At 41.1% G+C, this 17,358-nt stretch overlaps 1 protein-coding gene across 1 annotated transcript in view; it reads left to right on the top strand.

Annotated features, from left to right (window-relative positions):
- Positions 1-17,358, top strand: part of LOC128648546 (chondroitin sulfate proteoglycan 4) — a 108,788-nt gene that overhangs the window by 35,845 nt on the left and 55,585 nt on the right. Inside the window, exon 4 of the mRNA XM_053701276.1 lies at positions 1,379-1,852. Within this exon, the coding sequence (XP_053557251.1) occupies positions 1,379-1,852 (474 nt within the window). The remainder of the gene's footprint in view (positions 1-1,378; positions 1,853-17,358) is intronic.

Raw genomic sequence — 17,358 nt, 5'->3', positions numbered from 1 at the left:
TCTTAGTGGGTGGGCTGGAGTATACTTGTTGATTAGAGAGGATAGGTAGTGGGGAGCGGCGTTGGTGAGAGCTTTGTATGTAAGGGTGAGAATTTTGAATTTAATTCTGCTGTGAATGGGGAGCCAATGAAGGGACTCACAGAGAGGTGCAGCAGATACAGAACAACGGGAAAGGTGTATTAGTCTGGCAGAGGCATTTAGAATGGATTGAAGGGGGGAGAGGTGGGAAAGAGGAAGGCCAGTAATTAGGTTATTGCAGTAGTCGGGAAATAACAAGGGATTGGATTATTTGCTTTTTGTTGTTAGCCCTCAGAAAAGGGCAAATCTTGGAAATATTATGTAGGTGGTTGCGGCAGGATGAAGAAAGTGATTAGATGTGGGGGACGAAGGATAGATTTGAGTCAAGTGTAACTCCGAGGCAGCGGACTTGGGGCGATGGGGAGATAGTGATGCCGTTGACAGGGATAGAGAAGTCAGAAGTCAGCGTAGAGCTTAAGGGGGGGATTAGAAGGAGCTCAGTCTTGGACATGTCAATCTTTAGGTGGTGAGAGACCATCCAGGAAGAAATACCAGATAAGCAGTCACTGACATGAGAAAGGACAGAGGGAGAGAGAACGGGGGTGGAGAGGTAGATCTGGGTGTCATCAGCATGGAGGTGATATTTGAAGCCATAACTGTTGATAAGTTTACCCAGTGAAGAAGTATAACTGGAGAAGAGTAGGGGACCCAGAACAGATCCTTGAGGTACTCCAACAGACAGAGGCATTGGAGAGGAGGAGTGTCCGGCAAATGACACAGAAAAAGACCTGTGAGAAAGATAAGAGTGAATCCAGGAAAGAACAGTGTCACAGAGGCCAAAAGAGCTAAGGGTCTGTAGGAGGAGTGGGTGGTCAACTGTGTTGAAGGCAGCTGAGAGATCAAGTAAGATAAGTATGGAGTAGTGGCCATTACTTTTAGCAGAAAGAAGAATATCATAAAGATATTATAGTACTGTAATCAGAAAGGTAATAGATGTTTTAAATAAATATAGAGGAACATAAGTATTTTAGAACACAAAACAAACCAAAGATTCAGGCAGTGAAGTTTGTGACTTAAAAGAACAGTAAAATTAAAATTGCATGTCCTATCTGAATCATGAAAGTTTCAACAACTTTTCAATTAACTTTTATCATCAAATTTGCTTAGTTCTCATGGTATTCTTTGTTGAAAGTTAAACCTTGGTAGGCTCATTTGCTAATTTTTAAGCCCTTGAAGACCACCTCTTATCATTTTGTCAATTTTTCACAGTTAGACAGTGCTAGTTCATATGTGCCATATAGATAATATTCCTATTGCATTTAAAAACTGATGCTGTCATTTAAATGTGTTTCTGTTTTAGGTTGTTCACGAGGATAACTCTCCCAGCGAAATACTTTTCACAGTAATAACACCTCCATCTCATGGATATATACGTACATACAAATCCATTGAAGGTGGACATTTAACTCTGGAACCAAGTTCTCTTGTAACATTTACTCAGCAAAATATTAATGATGGTAATGTACAGTATGTGCACACTGACTTTGGGCAGCTGCAAGATAACTTTACACTGGATGTAACCAATGGCATCCGAGAAATTGTAGGAATTTCAATGTTTGTGGATATTATTCCTATTGTGATTCCACTGGAGGTGCACAACTTCACTGTGATGGAAGGCGCATCTCAATCCTTGACAAAGGGATATCTGAGGATCACTAACAAGCATTTTGCTGGCCTCAATTACGAGTTTGTCTTTACAGACTTGCCAAGACATGGTTATATTAAAAACATCCGACTTCCTGGAGAAAAGCTTACAGGATTTACATGGAAACAGGTACTGAAGGTTTAATATTAGAACACCTTAAATATATTGTTTAATCAAGCACAGTGGTTGTTAGACTGTTTAATAGTTGTTTTAGACAAAAAGAATATGAATTGTTACCTAACCCAGTGCTCAACAAATTTCTTATTATCATAGGGATAACATGGAGTTGAAACTATATGATGAGGCAGAAACACACACATGTGTATATATAAATAAATATACAACACACACATAATATATATTTTCTCCTGTTAAGTGTAGTCAGTCCACGGGTCATCCATTACTTATGGGATTATATCTCCTCCCTAACAGGAAGTGCAAGAGGATCACCCAAGCAGAGCTGCTATATAGCTCCTCCCCTCTACGTCATACCCAGTCATTCTCTTGCACCTAACTAATAGATAGGACGTGTGAGAGGACTGTGGTTGTTAAACTTAGTTTTTATTTCTTCAATCAAAAGTTTGTTATTTTAAACGGCACCGGAGTGTGTTGTTTCTTCTCAGGCAGCATTAGAAGAAGAATCTACCTGAGTTTGTCTATGATCTTAGCGGTCGTAACTAAGATCCACTTGCTGTTCTCGGCCATTCTGAGGAGTGAGGTAACTTCAGAACAGGGGATAGCAGGCAGGGCTCACCTGCAAGGAGGTATGTTGCAGTATATTATTTTCTAAGGAATGGAATTGACTGAGAAAATACTGCTAATACCGATGTAATGTAAATGCAGCCTTAAATGCAGTAGTAGCGACTGGTATCAGGCTGATATGTATGTATGTATACTCTGAGGTATTTCTGGGGAATGGAATTTCACTAAGAAAATACTGTCTTTATTTAAGTAATATTTGAGCCTACACTGCAGTGAAAGCGACTAGCAGCAGGCTTATTAATAACATTTCATAATTTCATTTTTAAAACGTTTACTGGCATGTTAATCGTTTTTTTCTGAGGTACTTGGTGATAAAACTTTATGGGCATGATTTTTACCACATGGCTGTCGTTTGTTTCTGAATAAAATCAGTTTACTGAGCTTCCCCACTGTTGTAATATGAGTGGGAGGGGCCTATTTTAGCGCTTTATTGAGCAGTAAAAATTTAGTCACAGTCTTCCTATTTCTTCCTCCATGATCCAGGACGTCTCTACAGAGCTCAGGGGTCTCCAAAACTAGTTTTGAGGGAGGTAATCACTCACAGCAGACCTGTGATAGTGTATTTTGACTGTGATAAAAACGTTAATATTAAATTGTTATCCGTTTTTGGGTATTAAGGGGTTAATCATCCATTTGCTGGTGGGTGCAATCCTTTGCTAACTTAATACATTTACTGTGAAAATTTGGTTGCTATAACTAATTTGGTTCATTGTTATTTCAACTGTGACAGTTTTTTGTGCTTCTTAAAGGCACAGTAGCGTTTTTTATATTGCTTGTAAATTTATTTGAAAAGTATTTTCCAAGCTTGCTAGTCTCATTGCTAGTCTGTTTAAACATGTCTGACACAGATGAATCTATTTGTTCACTATGTTTAAAGGCCAATGTGGAGCCCAATAAAAATTTGTGTACTAATTGCATTGATGCTACTTTAAATAAAAGCCAATCTGTACATGTAAAGAAATTATCACCAGACAACGAGGGGGAAGTTATGCCGACTAACTCTCCTCACGTGTCAGTACCTTCGCCTCCCGCTCAGGAGGTGCGTGATATTGTGGCGCCAAGTACATCAGGGCGGCCCATACAAATCACTTTGCAAGACATGGCTAATGTTATGACTGAAGTACTATCTAAATTGCCAGAATTTAGGGGTAAATGCGATCACTCTGGGGTAAGAACAGAGTGCGCTGATAATAATAGAGCCATGTCTGATACTGCGTCACAATTTGCAGAACATGAGGACGGAGAGCTTCATTCTGTGGGTGACGGATCTGATCCAAGTAAACTGGAAAACCACCACAAAAGAAAAACATAGAGCGCTAGCGTATATAAAACATAACCTTTATTTTGGTTATTTAAAAACAGGACATATAGTCAATCAAAAGGACAGAGATGGGATACCTCTGGCTGGCAGGCTTACGCGTTTCGGCAAAGCCGTAATCATAGCATACTATGCCAGCCACAGGTGTGCTTTATATACAAAATTAGAAACAACACCATTGGTTAAAAGGACATGTCATTTAAAACAACAATACGCCCAGAGAAATTTGCATTTAACCCCTTATATTTCGGAGGTGAAAGAACAGATTTTATCCTTAATAACATTATGAGTCCATGTAGGTATTCTTGAAACATATGACGTTATTCACAATAAATGAATCGTTCACCATAGACGTTATATAAATACTTATGTTGGCTACCTTCAGATTACAGTCACAGCTTATCACATCCTATTCATAGCCTATAGTAACGGCCTTCTATTTAAATAAATTATAAATCTAATTACATAGTACAAATGTGGGCTATCGTCACTAGTAACGGTCTTCTGTTCAAATAAATTATAAATCTAATTACATAGTACTAATGTGGGCTATCGTCACTGAGGCTAAAAAAGGTGTGAGTATAGTGGTCTCAGGATGTGTCAGTCGGATATGGGGAGGGGGGGGGGGTGGGGGGGGGTTTGTGTGTTTAATGTATTATTGAGGGGTGCTATTTAATATTTTATAATTTTATAAATTTTATAAAAAAGATGAAATCGGGGTAACCTTATTCCCAATTGTTTATAAGATCGAACTCTGAGTTCAGGCCTTTTGGTATTCTGGTATCCATTTTTAGGATCCACAACATTTCTCTTTTAGATAAAGTTACTCCACGGTCACCCCCTCTTTTTGGTCTAGGAACCATATCTATTGGTTGCCATGAAAAACAGGTGAGATCCTTTTTATGAACCTGAGCAAAATGATGCACTACAGGGGTAGTCGCTTTGCCCCTTCTAATGGTAGACAAGTGCTCAATAATTCTTGTTCTAATATCTCTAGTGGTGAGCCCGATGTACTGTTTTCCACATACCGTGCAGGTTACACAGTAGATGACAAAGGTAGAGGTGCAATTGAGACAAAAATTAATCTCGTAAGTCTTTCCTGTTGTAGTAGAGGTAAAGTGTTCTGACACAGTTAAATAATCACATGCTCCACATCTTGAACTTCCACATTTATAGGAGCCTTTACAACTGAGCCAGGCACTCCCCTTTGTGATAGTCTTTGGTAAGACTGTTGGGGACAATATATTGCCTAAGCTCTTGTTTCGTCGATATGAGCATCTAAGCCCTTCCTTGACACATTGTGTAAGTCTATCGTCTGCTATTAGCATACCAAAATGGTATTTGACGATTCTGCATACTTCCTCATACTGTGCACTGTACTCAGTGACAAATGTAACTCCCTTCTGGGTCTTCCCATTTGTCTGGTTTGGTGTGTCCCTTAACAAATCACATCTGTCCATTCTATCCACCTCCCTTTGTGCCCTATTTATTATCTTTCTAGGATAGCCTCTCTGGGATAAACGTTTTCTTACTTCCATCATTTGGTTGGCACTCTCATTGGCCTCGGAACAATTCCGTTTGGCCCTTATGAGTTGCCCCTTGGCTATAGCATACGGCACATGTCTGGGGTGGCAACTCCTTGCATGTAATAGTGAGTTGCCTGATATAGGTTTTCTGTATAGGCTTGTCTCAATCCGACCATCAGGAGTCCCACTCAGTACTACATCCAAAAAGTTAATTTTGGTCCTTTGAATTTCACTTGTAAATTTTAGACCAATATCATTGTCATTGAGTTTCCCTAGAAACTTTTCCAAATTATCAGGGCTGCCCTCCCAGATGAGGATTAGATCATCTATAAAACGGCGGTAAAAGGTAATGCAACCACGGAAGGGGTTCTTATCTCCAAAGATGTGGGACAGCTCCCACCAACCCATGAATAGGTTGGCGTAAGAGGGGGCAAACTTCGCCCCCATAGCTGTCCCACATCTTTGGAGATAGAACACACCCTCAAATTCAAAGAAATTGTGAGTTAACAAGAACTCAGCCACTTGTAGTACATATCTCTGAAAACCTTCAGTAAGGGAGGACCAACCCCTGAGGAAGAATGACATAGCTTCCAATCCCTTTGAATGGGGAATGGAAGAATAAAGGGCTGTGACGTCTATGGTGACCCACTGGTTATTCTCCTCCACCCATGCAACATCCTTTATCAGATTCATAAGATGCTTGGTGTCCCTGAGATAGCTCGGGAGGGCTTCAACAAATGGATGTAAAATCATGTCCAGCCATTGGGACAAGCGTTCAAAGAGAGACCCTATACCACTTACTATAGGTCGTCCCCTCACATCTGTGAGGGACTTATGCACCTTAGGTAGATGATGGAATACTGGAGTGACCGGATGTTCCACAAATATATATGACATAGTGTCCTGATCAATAAAGCCATTTTCCATTCCATCATCCAAAAGGTGCATAAGTTCAATCTTGAACCGGCTTGTAGGGTTCGTGGTCAAAACTGAATAACATTGTCTGTCATCCAGTTGGCGCATTGCCTCATTGACATATTGCGCCCTATTCATTACCACCACTGAACCACCCTTGTCTGCATTTTTTATGACCAGATCATGGTTATTGGCCAGGGAGGACAGCGCTTCCCTTTCAATTCTATTCAAATTATTTGAAGTATTGCGGCCAGCAGAGTCAGCCAAGAGCTTGAGGTCACGCTCCACTCTTTTATAGAAATTTTCAATTATATTCCCCCTATTTTGTATTGGGTAGAATTTAGAAGGAGGTTTTAAACTTCTTGCTTTGCTAGTGCTTTGCAAAGTTTCAAGTCCCTCACTTTCTAACATAAGAGTGTTTAGTGAAACCAAGTCACATGATTCGGGAAAGCTAAGATCAGTGTTCAGATTGGTGGTGACCCATTTGGTACCCTCCCCTTCACAAATAGACATAGTATCATTGCCTGAGAAATGATCTTTTAATGTTACATTTCGGATTAACCGATTTACATCAATGATTGTATGAAAGAGATTAAAATTCATGGTTGGTACAAAGCCCAAACCAAGACTTAATACACGTATCTGGGCATCTGTTAACACAGTATCTGAAAGATTTATAACACATGTCCTTTGTATTTTGTTTGATTCCTCGTTTCCCTCAACCTGTATCCTGGCTTCTGTTGGCCTCTGGCCCTCCCCCCTCTGTCTGGATTGCTCTGGGGCAAGGAAAAAACCTGTTGCAAATGTTCTTGCCCAATATCTGAGTTAGTGGGTTTAGCTAGTCCGCCCCTTGGTTCTGTTGATACCTTGGCTAGTTCACTAGCTTTATATTTGCTTCCTGTCTCCCTTTGTCCATTATTCTGATTAGAAATTGTATTCATGTGTGTTGTTGTATGAACATTTGTGGGCTCAACCTGGCCATTTTTTAGAATGCCTCTCGGTGTTGTAGTCTCATCCCCACTAGCACTATCTCCTGACTCTGCCTCAGTGTCGGAAAAAGTCACTTGAGTCTGTCTCCTACCCCTCCTATTGCGTCTCCCTCTACTACGGTTCTGTTGTCTGCGAACCTGAGTTCGTCTTGTCCGGTTCCACACATAAACTGAGTCTGTGTCATAGTCTGTCTGGTCGCGTATGTATTTATTGTGTTTAGTATCAATAACTGATTTCTTAACCTCAATAATAGTGTTTCTTAAAACCATGTCAAATCTACCATAATCTATGTCATTTCTTCTGGAATTAAGTTCTGTTTGTATTTCACATATGTTTTCTCTAACACAAGACAACATTTTTGTTTTATGTTCACAAAGCAGTAACATTAATCTCACAGAACATTCTGTTAATATCATGTTCCAAGCTTTTATAAATTCAGAGTCATTTGTATCAAATGTAGGATACTTATTAATTCGTAATCCTCTTGGGACAATACACAACTCAATATATTTATTCATAGACCAAATGTCCCATTGTAGCTTTATTTCTCTGATTTCAAGCTTTTCCATATCATCAAAGAGTTCCCCTAAAGAGGAATAAGCTTTGTCAGTTGAGAAAATCCTGGACAGTTCTGTATCCGGTTCACCTCCAGTCTCTATCGGTTGTAAAGAAAAATACTGAGTGACCATAGCATTGTCCATATTAAAGTCCCCCTGCATGTTTAGAACTGACCTCTCGAGCGCTGCCCAGATGTGCTAACAGATACACAATACCAAAAGAAAAATGAGAGGGTCAGTTACATAAACAAGGTAGATGATGCAAAGAAACTTTTTTCCTTTCATACACCGCAGCAACTTAAGCTACAGCGTACCCAGAGAAAGTGTACATTTCAATCTGTATGCAGTAGAGATAATCAAAAGATACAGTCTCACCTCTGCTGACTTCCACCCGGGGAGCTTCTAAATTTCAGCAGGATCCTTGTAAGTAGAGCCGGTATCATATACACCTCCACCTTAATCTGTATCTCCGTATCTCGTCCACCGCTACCCGGCACTTTTCCAGAGGCACCGTGCTTCCGCGCCCACCAGGGGGCGTGTCCAAGTTACAACAGATGATCCTCCAACCGGATAGCTTAGACAGGTACCACGTGCGCCATCACTCACAACGCCTCCACTCGGAATCCTCCAATCCTCAGGCTGCCTTTAGTTGCGCCTCTTTGTACGGACCAATACTGGGGCTCCACTGGTTTTTCAGCGTTTAATGCTCAGCGTTCAGCGTAGTGGTATTATTGTATGCTCTGGGGATAATTTGCAGCATGCAATGCAGGGACACTAGCGCTCTCAGGGCAAGGAAAACCACCACAAAAGAAAAACATAGAGCGCTAGCGTATATAAAACATAACTTTTATTTTGGTTATTTAAAAACAGGACATATAGTCAATCAAAAGGACAGAGATGGGATACCTCTGGCTGGCAGGCTTTTTTAGCCTCAGTGACGATAGCCCACATTAGTACTATGTAATTAGATTTATAATTTATTTGAACAGAAGACCGTTACTAGTGACGATAGCCCACATTTGTACTATGTAATTAGATTTATAATTTATTTAAATAGAAGGCCTTTACTATAGGCTATGAATAGGATGTGATAAGCTGTGACTGTAATCTGAAGGTAGCCAACATAAGTATTTATATAACGTCTATGGTGAACGATTCATTTATTGTGAATAACCTCATATGTTTCAAGAATACCTACATGGACTCATAATGTTATTAAGGATAAAATCTGTTCTTTCACCTCCGAAATATAAGGGGTAAAATGCAAATTTCTCTGGGCGTATTGTTGTTTTAAATGACATGTCCTTTTAACCAATGGTGTTGTTTCTAATTTTGTATATAAAGCACACCTGTGGCTGGCATAGTATGCTATGATTATGGCTTTGCCGAAACGCGTAAGCCTGCCAGCCAGAGGTATCCCATCTCTGTCCTTTTGATTGACTATATGTCCTGTTTTTAAATAACCAAAATAAAGGTTATGTTTTATATACGCTAGCGCTCTATGTTTTTCTTTTGTGGTGGTTTTCCTTGCCCTGAGAGCGCTAGTGTCCCTGCATTGCATGCTGCAAATTATCCCCAGAGCATACAATAATACCACTACGCTGAACGCTGAGCATTAAACGAAGAAAAACCAGTGGAGCCCCAGTATTGGTCCGTACAAAGAGGCGCAACTAAAGGCAGCCTGAGGATTGGAGGATTCCGAGTGGAGGCGTTGTGAGTGATGGCGCACGTGGTACCTGTCTAAGCTATCCGGTTGGAGGATCATCTGTTGTAACTTGGACACGCCCCCTGGTGGGCGCAGAAGCACGGTGCCTCTGGAAAAGTGCCGGGTAGCGGTGGACGAGATACGGAGATACAGATTAAGGTGGAGGTGTATATGATACCGGCTCTACTTACAAGGATCCTGCTGAAATTTAGAAGCTCCCCGGGTGGAAGTCAGCAGAGGTGAGACTGTATCTTTTGATTATCTCTACTGCATACAGATTGAAATGTACACTTGCTCTGGGTACGCTGTAGCTTAAGTTGCTGCGGTGTATGAAAGGAAAAAAGTTTCTTTGCATCATCTACCTTGTTTATGTAACTGACCCTCTCATTTTTCTTTTGGTATTGTGTCCAAGTAAACTGGACTCAGACATTTCAAATTTTAAATTTAAGCTTGAGAACCTCCGTGTATTACTAGGGGAGGTATTAGCGGCTCTGAATGATTGTAACACGGTTGCAATTCCAGAGAAAATATGTAGGCTGGATAAATATTTTGCGGTACCGGCGTGTACTGACGTTTTTCCTATGCCTAAAAGGCTTACAGAAATTGTTAACAAGGAGTGGGATAGACCCGGTGTGCCTTTTTCACCCCCTCCTATATTTAGAAAAATGTTTCCAATAGACGCCACCACACGGGACTTATGGCAGACGGTCCCTAAGGTGGAGGGAGCAGTTTCTACTCTGGCTAAGCGCACCACTATCCCGGTGGAGGATAGCTGTGCTTTTTCAGATCCAATGGATAAAAAGTTAGAGGGTTACCTTAAGAAAATGTTTGTTCAGCAAGGTTTTATATTACAACCCCTTGCATGCATTGCGCCTGTCACGGCTGCGGCGGCATTCTGGTTTGAGTCTCTGGAAGAGACCCTTAGCACAGCTCCATTGGATGAGATTATAGACAAGCTTAAAGTCCTTAAGCTAGCTAATTCATTTATTTCTGATGCCGTATTACACTTAACTAAACTTACGGCTAAGAACTCCGGATTCGCCATTCAAGCGCCTAGAGCGCTGTGGCTTAAATCCTGGTCAGCCGATGTGACTTCTAAATCTAAATTGCTTAACATTCCTTTCAAAGGGCAGACATTATTCGGGCCCGGTTTGAAAGAAATTATCGCTGACATTACTGGAGGTAAGGGCCATGCCCTGCCTCAAGACAGGGCCAAACCAAGGGCTAAACAGTCTAATTTTCGTGCCTTTCGTAACTTCAAGGCAGGAGCAGCATCAACTTCCTCCGCTCCAAGACAGGAAGGAACTGTTGCTCGCTACAGACAGGGCTGGAAACCTAACCAGTCCTGGAACAAGGGCAAGCAGGCCAGAAAACCTACTGCTGCCCCTAAGACAGCATGAAGTGAGGGCCCCCGATCCGGAAACGGATCTAGTGGGGGGCAGACTTTCTCTCTTCGCCCAGGCTTGGGCAAGAGATGTCCAGGATCCCTGGGCGTTAGAGATCATATCTCAGGGATATCTTCTGGACTTCAAAGCTTCTCCTCCAAAAGGGAGATTTCATCTTTCAAGGTTGTCAGCAAACCAGATAAAGAAAGAGGCGTTTCTACGCTGTGTACAAGACCTTTTACTAATGGGAGTGATCCACCCAGTTCCGCGGTCGGAACACGGACAAGGGTTTTACTCAAATCTGTTTGTGGTTCCCAAAAAAGAGGGAACCTTCAGACCAATCTTGGACTTAAAGATCCTAAACAAATTCCTAAGAGTTCCATCGTTCAAAATGGAAACTATTCGGACCATCTTACCTATGATCCAAGAGGGTCAGTACATGACCACAGTGGATTTAAAGGATGCCTACCTTCACATACCGATTCACAAGGATCATTACCGGTATCTAAGGTTTGCCTTCCTAAACAGGCATTACCAGTTTGTAGCTCTTCCCTTCGGGTTAGCTACAGCTCCAAGAATCTTTACAAAGGTTCTGGGCTCTCTTCTGGCGGTACTAAGACTGCGAGGAATAGCGGTAGCTCCGTACCTAGACGACATTCTGATACAAGCGTCAAGTTTCCAAACTGCCAAGTCTCATACAGAGTTAGTTCTGGCATTTCTAAGGTCGCATGGGTGGAAGGTGAACGTAGAAAAGAGTTCTCTATTGCCACTCACAAGAGTTCCCTTCTTAGGGACTCTTATAGATTCTGTAGAAATGAAAATTTACCTGACAGAGGACAGGTTATCAAAACTTCTAAATGCTTGCCGTGTCCTTCATTCCATTCAACACCCGTCAGTGGCTCAATGCATGGAGGTAATCGGCTTAATGGTAGCGGCAATGGACATAGTACCTTTTGCACGCCTGCATCTCAGACCGCTGCAATTGTGCATGCTAAGTCAGTGGAATGGGGATTACTCAGATTTGTCCCCTATGCTAAATCTGGATCAAGAGACCAGAGATTCTCTTCTATGGTGGCTTTCTCGGCCACATCTGTCCAGGGGGATGCCCTTCAGCAGGCCAGATTGGACGATTGTAACAACAGACGCCAGCCTGCTAGGTTGGGGCGCTGTCTGGAATTCCCTGAAGGCTCAGGGATCATGGACTCAGGAGGAGAGATTCCTTTCAATAAACATTCTGGAATTAAGAGCAGTTTTCAATGCTCTTCTGGCTTGGCCTCAGTTAGCAACTCTGAGGTTCATCAGGTTTCAGTCGGACAACATCACGACTGTGGCTTACATCAACCATCAGGGAGGGACAAGGAGTTCCCTAGCGATGATGGAAGTCTCAAAGATAATTTGCTGGGCAGAGTCTCACTCTTGCCACCTGTCAGCGATCCACATCCCAGGCGTGGAGAACTGGGAGGCGGATTTCCTAAGTCGCCAGACTTTTCATCCGGGGGAGTGGGAACTTCATCCGGAGGTGTTTGCCCAACTGCTTCATCATTGGGGCAAACCAGATCTGGATCTCATGGCGTCTCGCCAGAACGCCAAGCTTCCTTGTTACGGATCCAGGTCCAGGGACCCGGGAGCGGTACTGATAGATGCTCTGACAGCACCTTGGGTTTTCAACATGGCTTATGTGTTTCCACCCTTCCCGATGCTTCCTCGATTGATTGCCAGGATCAAACAGGAGAGAGCATCGATGATTCTAATAGCGCCTGCGTGGCCACGCAGGACTTGGTATGCAGATCTAGTGGACATGTCGTCCTGTCCACCATGATCTCTGCCTCTGAGACAGGACCTTCTGATTCAGGGTCCTTTCAAACATCCAAATCTAATTTCTCTGAGGCTGACTGCATGGAGATTGAACGCTTGATTCTATCAAAGCGGGGATTCTCGGAGTCAGTGATTGATACCTTAATACAGGCTAGGAAACCTGTTACCAGGAAAATTTACCATAAAATATGGCGTAAATACTTATATTGGTGCGAATCCAAGAGTTACTCATGGAGTAAGGTTAGGATTCCGAGGATATTGTCTTTTCTACAAGAAGGTTTAGAAAAGGGCTTATCTGCTAGTTCGTTAAAGGGACAGATCTCAGCTCTGTCTATCCTTTTACACAAACGTCTGTCAGAAGTTCCAGACGTTCAGGCTTTTTGTCAGGCTTTGGCTAGGATTAAGCCTGTGTTTAAGACTGTTGCTCCGCCGTGGAGCTTAAACTTAGTTCTTAACGTTTTGCAAGGTGTTCCGTTTGAACCCCTTCATTCCATTGATATCAAGCTGTTATCTTGGAAAGTTCTGTTTTTAATGGCTATTTCCTTGGCCTGAAGAGTCTCTGAGTTATCGGCCTTACATTGTGATTCTCCTTATCTGATTTTTCATTCAGACAAGGTAGTTCTGTGTACTAAACCTGGGTTCTTACCTAAGGTAGTCACTAACAAGAATATCAATCAAGAGATTGTTGTTCCATCATTGTGCCCTAACCCTTCTTCAAAGAAGGAACGACTTCTGCACAATCTGGACGTCGTCCGTGCCCTGAAATTTTATTTGCAGGCAACCAAGGATTTTCGTCAAACTTCTTCTCTGTTTGTCGTTTATTCTGGACAGAGGAGAGGTCAAAAAGCTTCGGCTACCTCTCTCTCTTTTTGGCTTCGTAGCATAATACGTTTAGCCTATGAGACTGCTGGACAGCAGCCTCCTGAAAGGATTACAGCTCATTCTACTAGAGCTGTGGCTTCCACTTGGGCCTTTAAGAATGAGGCCTCTGTTGAACAGATTTGCAAGGCTGCAACTTGGTCTTCACTTCACACTTTTTCAAAATTTTACAAATTTGACACTTTTGCTTCTTCGGAGGCTGTTTTTGGGAGAAAGGTTCTACAGGCAGTGGTTCCTTCCATGTAAAGATCCTGCCTGTCCCTCCCGTCATCCGTGTACTTTTAGCTTTGGTATTGGTATCCCATAAGTAATGGATGACCCGTGGACTGACTACACTTAACAGGAGAAAACATAATTTATGCTTACCTGATAAATTCCTTTCTCCTGTAGTGTAGTCAGTCCACGGCCCGCCCTGTTTTTTACGGCAAGTCTAAATTTTAAATTAAACTCCAGTCACCACTGCACCCTATAGTTTCTCCTTTCTCGTTTGGTTTCGGTCGAATGACTGGGTATGACGTAGAGGGGAGGAGCTATATAGCAGCTCTGCTTGGGTGATCCTCTTGCACTTCCTGTTAGGGAGGAGATATAATCCCATAAGTAATGGATGACCCGTGGACTGACTACACTACAGGAGAAAGGAATTTATCAGGTAAGCATAAATTATGTTATCTTGTGTCTCGTCCTATGCTTTTTAACCCCATGTTTAAAAAAAAATAAAAAAAAAATAAAGTGTGTGCAGAATTCATGTAAATTCATACATACTTTTATGAGCTTACATGAATCATTTGCACTAATTGCACTAGTATTCAGGTCTTAAAGGGATAGTACATTCAAAAAATGTTTTAATTTTTAAAAAAACTTTATTAAGTATTATAAATATTTGTAATAGTTACCTATTAAAAGTTTCCTTTTCTTTTCTTTGTATTCCTATTTAAAAATCTTTATTTCGCCAAACCCATTTTTTTCGTCATTATGTAGGCCTATAACGGTGTTCTACCTCATGGTGGCCCGCATGCGCATTTGCCATCTTTTCTGAGTAACGCATGCGCATCTTGGTCCCTCTAAGTCTATTCTGTAGCGTGTTACCAAAGACAGGGCTGACATCTACATTGTGATGTAGTCAACGGTGGGCGTGGCACACCAGAGCGCTGAAGATTAACACAGCTAGCCCAGCTCCCCTCAGTATTACTCTCAGGAGGCATTAACCACACAAAAGTGACTCCGGACTTAATATAGAAAAAAAAAAGGACTTTCTTATAAAAATAAAGCCGGACACAGCTGTGCGCTATCTTCTGACAGCTGAATATAACTGTAGCATCTGAATATGCATCAATCACAAAATGTGTTACAAACCTTTATGCGAATATATTTTGTGATTGACGCGTATTCAGATGCTACAGTTATATTTAGCTGTCAGAAGATAGCGCACAGCTGTGTCCGGCTTTATTTTTTATAAGAAAGTCCTTTTTTTTTCTATATTAAGTCCTGAGTCACTTTTGTGTGGTTAATGCCTCCTGAGAATAATGCTGAGGGGTGCCGAGCTATCTATGTTAATCTTCAGCTCTCTGGTGTTTGTTTGTTCAGCCTGACTATGAATATATAAATGAAATGGGTGGAACCGCTTCCCTATTGGATGGGTCACAGGAACTTATTTTACATAAACCCTGCCTATTTTTATGGGAGGTCGTTGAAGCTCATATTATATAAATTTCAAAGTTAAATTAAAGATATTTAGAAGCTTCGTTTCAGCAAAAAAGTAGGTTGATTTTATAACATATATTTATATAATTATAATTATGTTCCTTTATTCTCATAATATTTTGCAAATATTTCTAACCCTTTAAAATAAAAAAATCAACAAAGGCAAAAGCAAGTGTTAATTACAGGTGGGGACTGATTTATAGCCTGTACCTGCCTTCAATAGAGAGTAAACCCCCCAAGCTAATTTTACTAAAAATAAAAAATGTAAAATTACAGAAAAAAATAAACAATGCTATCCAAAATAAAAATTTTAAACCTAAACTAATACCCCTATAAAAATAAAAATCCCCCCCCCCAAAATAAAAACACCCCCTAATCTAATACTTTGTAGGGCATTGCCCTAAGTTAAACAGCTTTTTTACTTAAAAAAATACCATTAACCCCTAACAACCAACCCCCCTAAATTAAAAAAACCTAACGCTAAAAAAACCTAAACTACCCATTGCCCCTAAAGGGGCATTTGTATGGGCATTGCCCTTAAAAGGGCAATCAGCACTTTTACAGCCCATTAAATCCCTAATCTTAAAAATAAAAAAAAAATCCTAAAACTAAGCCCCAAATAGGTACTCAACGTTCCTGAAGTCCGGCGAATAAGGTCTTCTTCCAGGCGGCTCCATCATCTTCTATCTTCATATTGTGTGAAGGTGGAGCGGTCTTCCCCAATGTGCGGTTCCGGAGCGGCGGTCCTCAGCGGCAGTCTTCAGTGGTGGCGATTCTTAGCGGCATAGATGCTCATCTTCATCCGATCTCCGGTGTACACTAAAAATTGAATGAAAGGTACCGCAATCAATTTGGGGTACCTTGCATTTCTATTAGCTGAAATTTTGAAATCATCCAATAGGGTTAGAGCTACTGAAATCCTATTGACTGTTCAAATTAGCCAATAAGATTTAATTAGCTCTCATCCTATTGGCTGATTTCAAAATTTCAGCCAATAGGAATGCAAGGTACCCCAATAAATATGGCGTCCCTTGCATTCAATCTTCAGCGTGCGATGGACGATCGCATGAAGAGGAGCCTCCACGCTGCTGAGGATCCGTGCATCGGGAAAGCCAGCTCCACACCTCCACTCCACGCCGCCTTCCCTCTGGATGAAGATAGAAGATGATGGAGCCGTCTGGAAGAAGACCTTCTCCGCCAGTCTTCAGGAACGGTGAGTACCTATTTGGGGCTTAGTTTTAGGATTTTTTTTATTTTTATTTTTATTTTTAAGATTAGGGATTTCATGGACTGTAAAAGAGCTGAATGCCCTTTTAAGGGCAATGCCCATACAAATGCCCCTTTAGGGGCAATGGCTAGTTTAGGTTTTTTACTGTTAGGAGGGACTTAGTATTTTTTTAAACGTAAAAGAGCTGCTTAACTTAGGGCAATGCCCTACAAAGGCCTTTTAAGTAGTAGTTTAGTTTAAATTAGGGGATGTTTTTATTTTGGGCAGCTTTTTTATTTTCATAGGGATTAGGTTTAATTTTTTTTATTTTTGTTTTTTTCTGTAATGTTATACTTTTTTATTTTTTGTAATGTTAAATTCATTTTTTGTAATTTATAATGTTAGGATTTTTTATTTTAAGTGTAATTTAGTAGTAATTGGGGTTAATTTAGGGGGTGTTAGTTTAGGGGACTTAGTAATTAAATTAGTTATTTGCGTTGTGGGGGGTTGGCGGTTTAGGGGTTAATTTGGTCTATTGCGATGTGGGGGGTTGGCTGTTTAATTAGGTTTATTGTGATGTGGGGGTTTGTCGGTTTAGGGGTTAATAGTTGAATTAGTTGGCGTTGTAGGGTTTGGCGGTTTAGGGGTTAATATTGTAATTTATTTAGTTGGCGGTGCAAAGGTTAGGTAGTACGGGCGGTTTTGTTTATTTTTTTTCTTAATACTTTGTGTGGGTGGTTAGTTTTTTTGGTTTTTTTTATACTACGTGCGGGTGTGTAGTTTTCTTTCTTAATATTTAGTGCGGGCGGTTCGTTTTAATTTTTTTTAAAAAAAATATATATTTCTTGCGTGCGGTTACTTGTATATTAGTTATT

This window comes from Bombina bombina, chromosome 2 (genome assembly GCF_027579735.1).
Source record: "Bombina bombina isolate aBomBom1 chromosome 2, aBomBom1.pri, whole genome shotgun sequence".
Taxonomy (NCBI): Eukaryota; Metazoa; Chordata; class Amphibia; order Anura; family Bombinatoridae; genus Bombina; species Bombina bombina.
The sequence above is the reverse complement of the archived record's forward strand: the minus strand, read 5'-3'. Positions and strand labels throughout refer to the sequence as shown.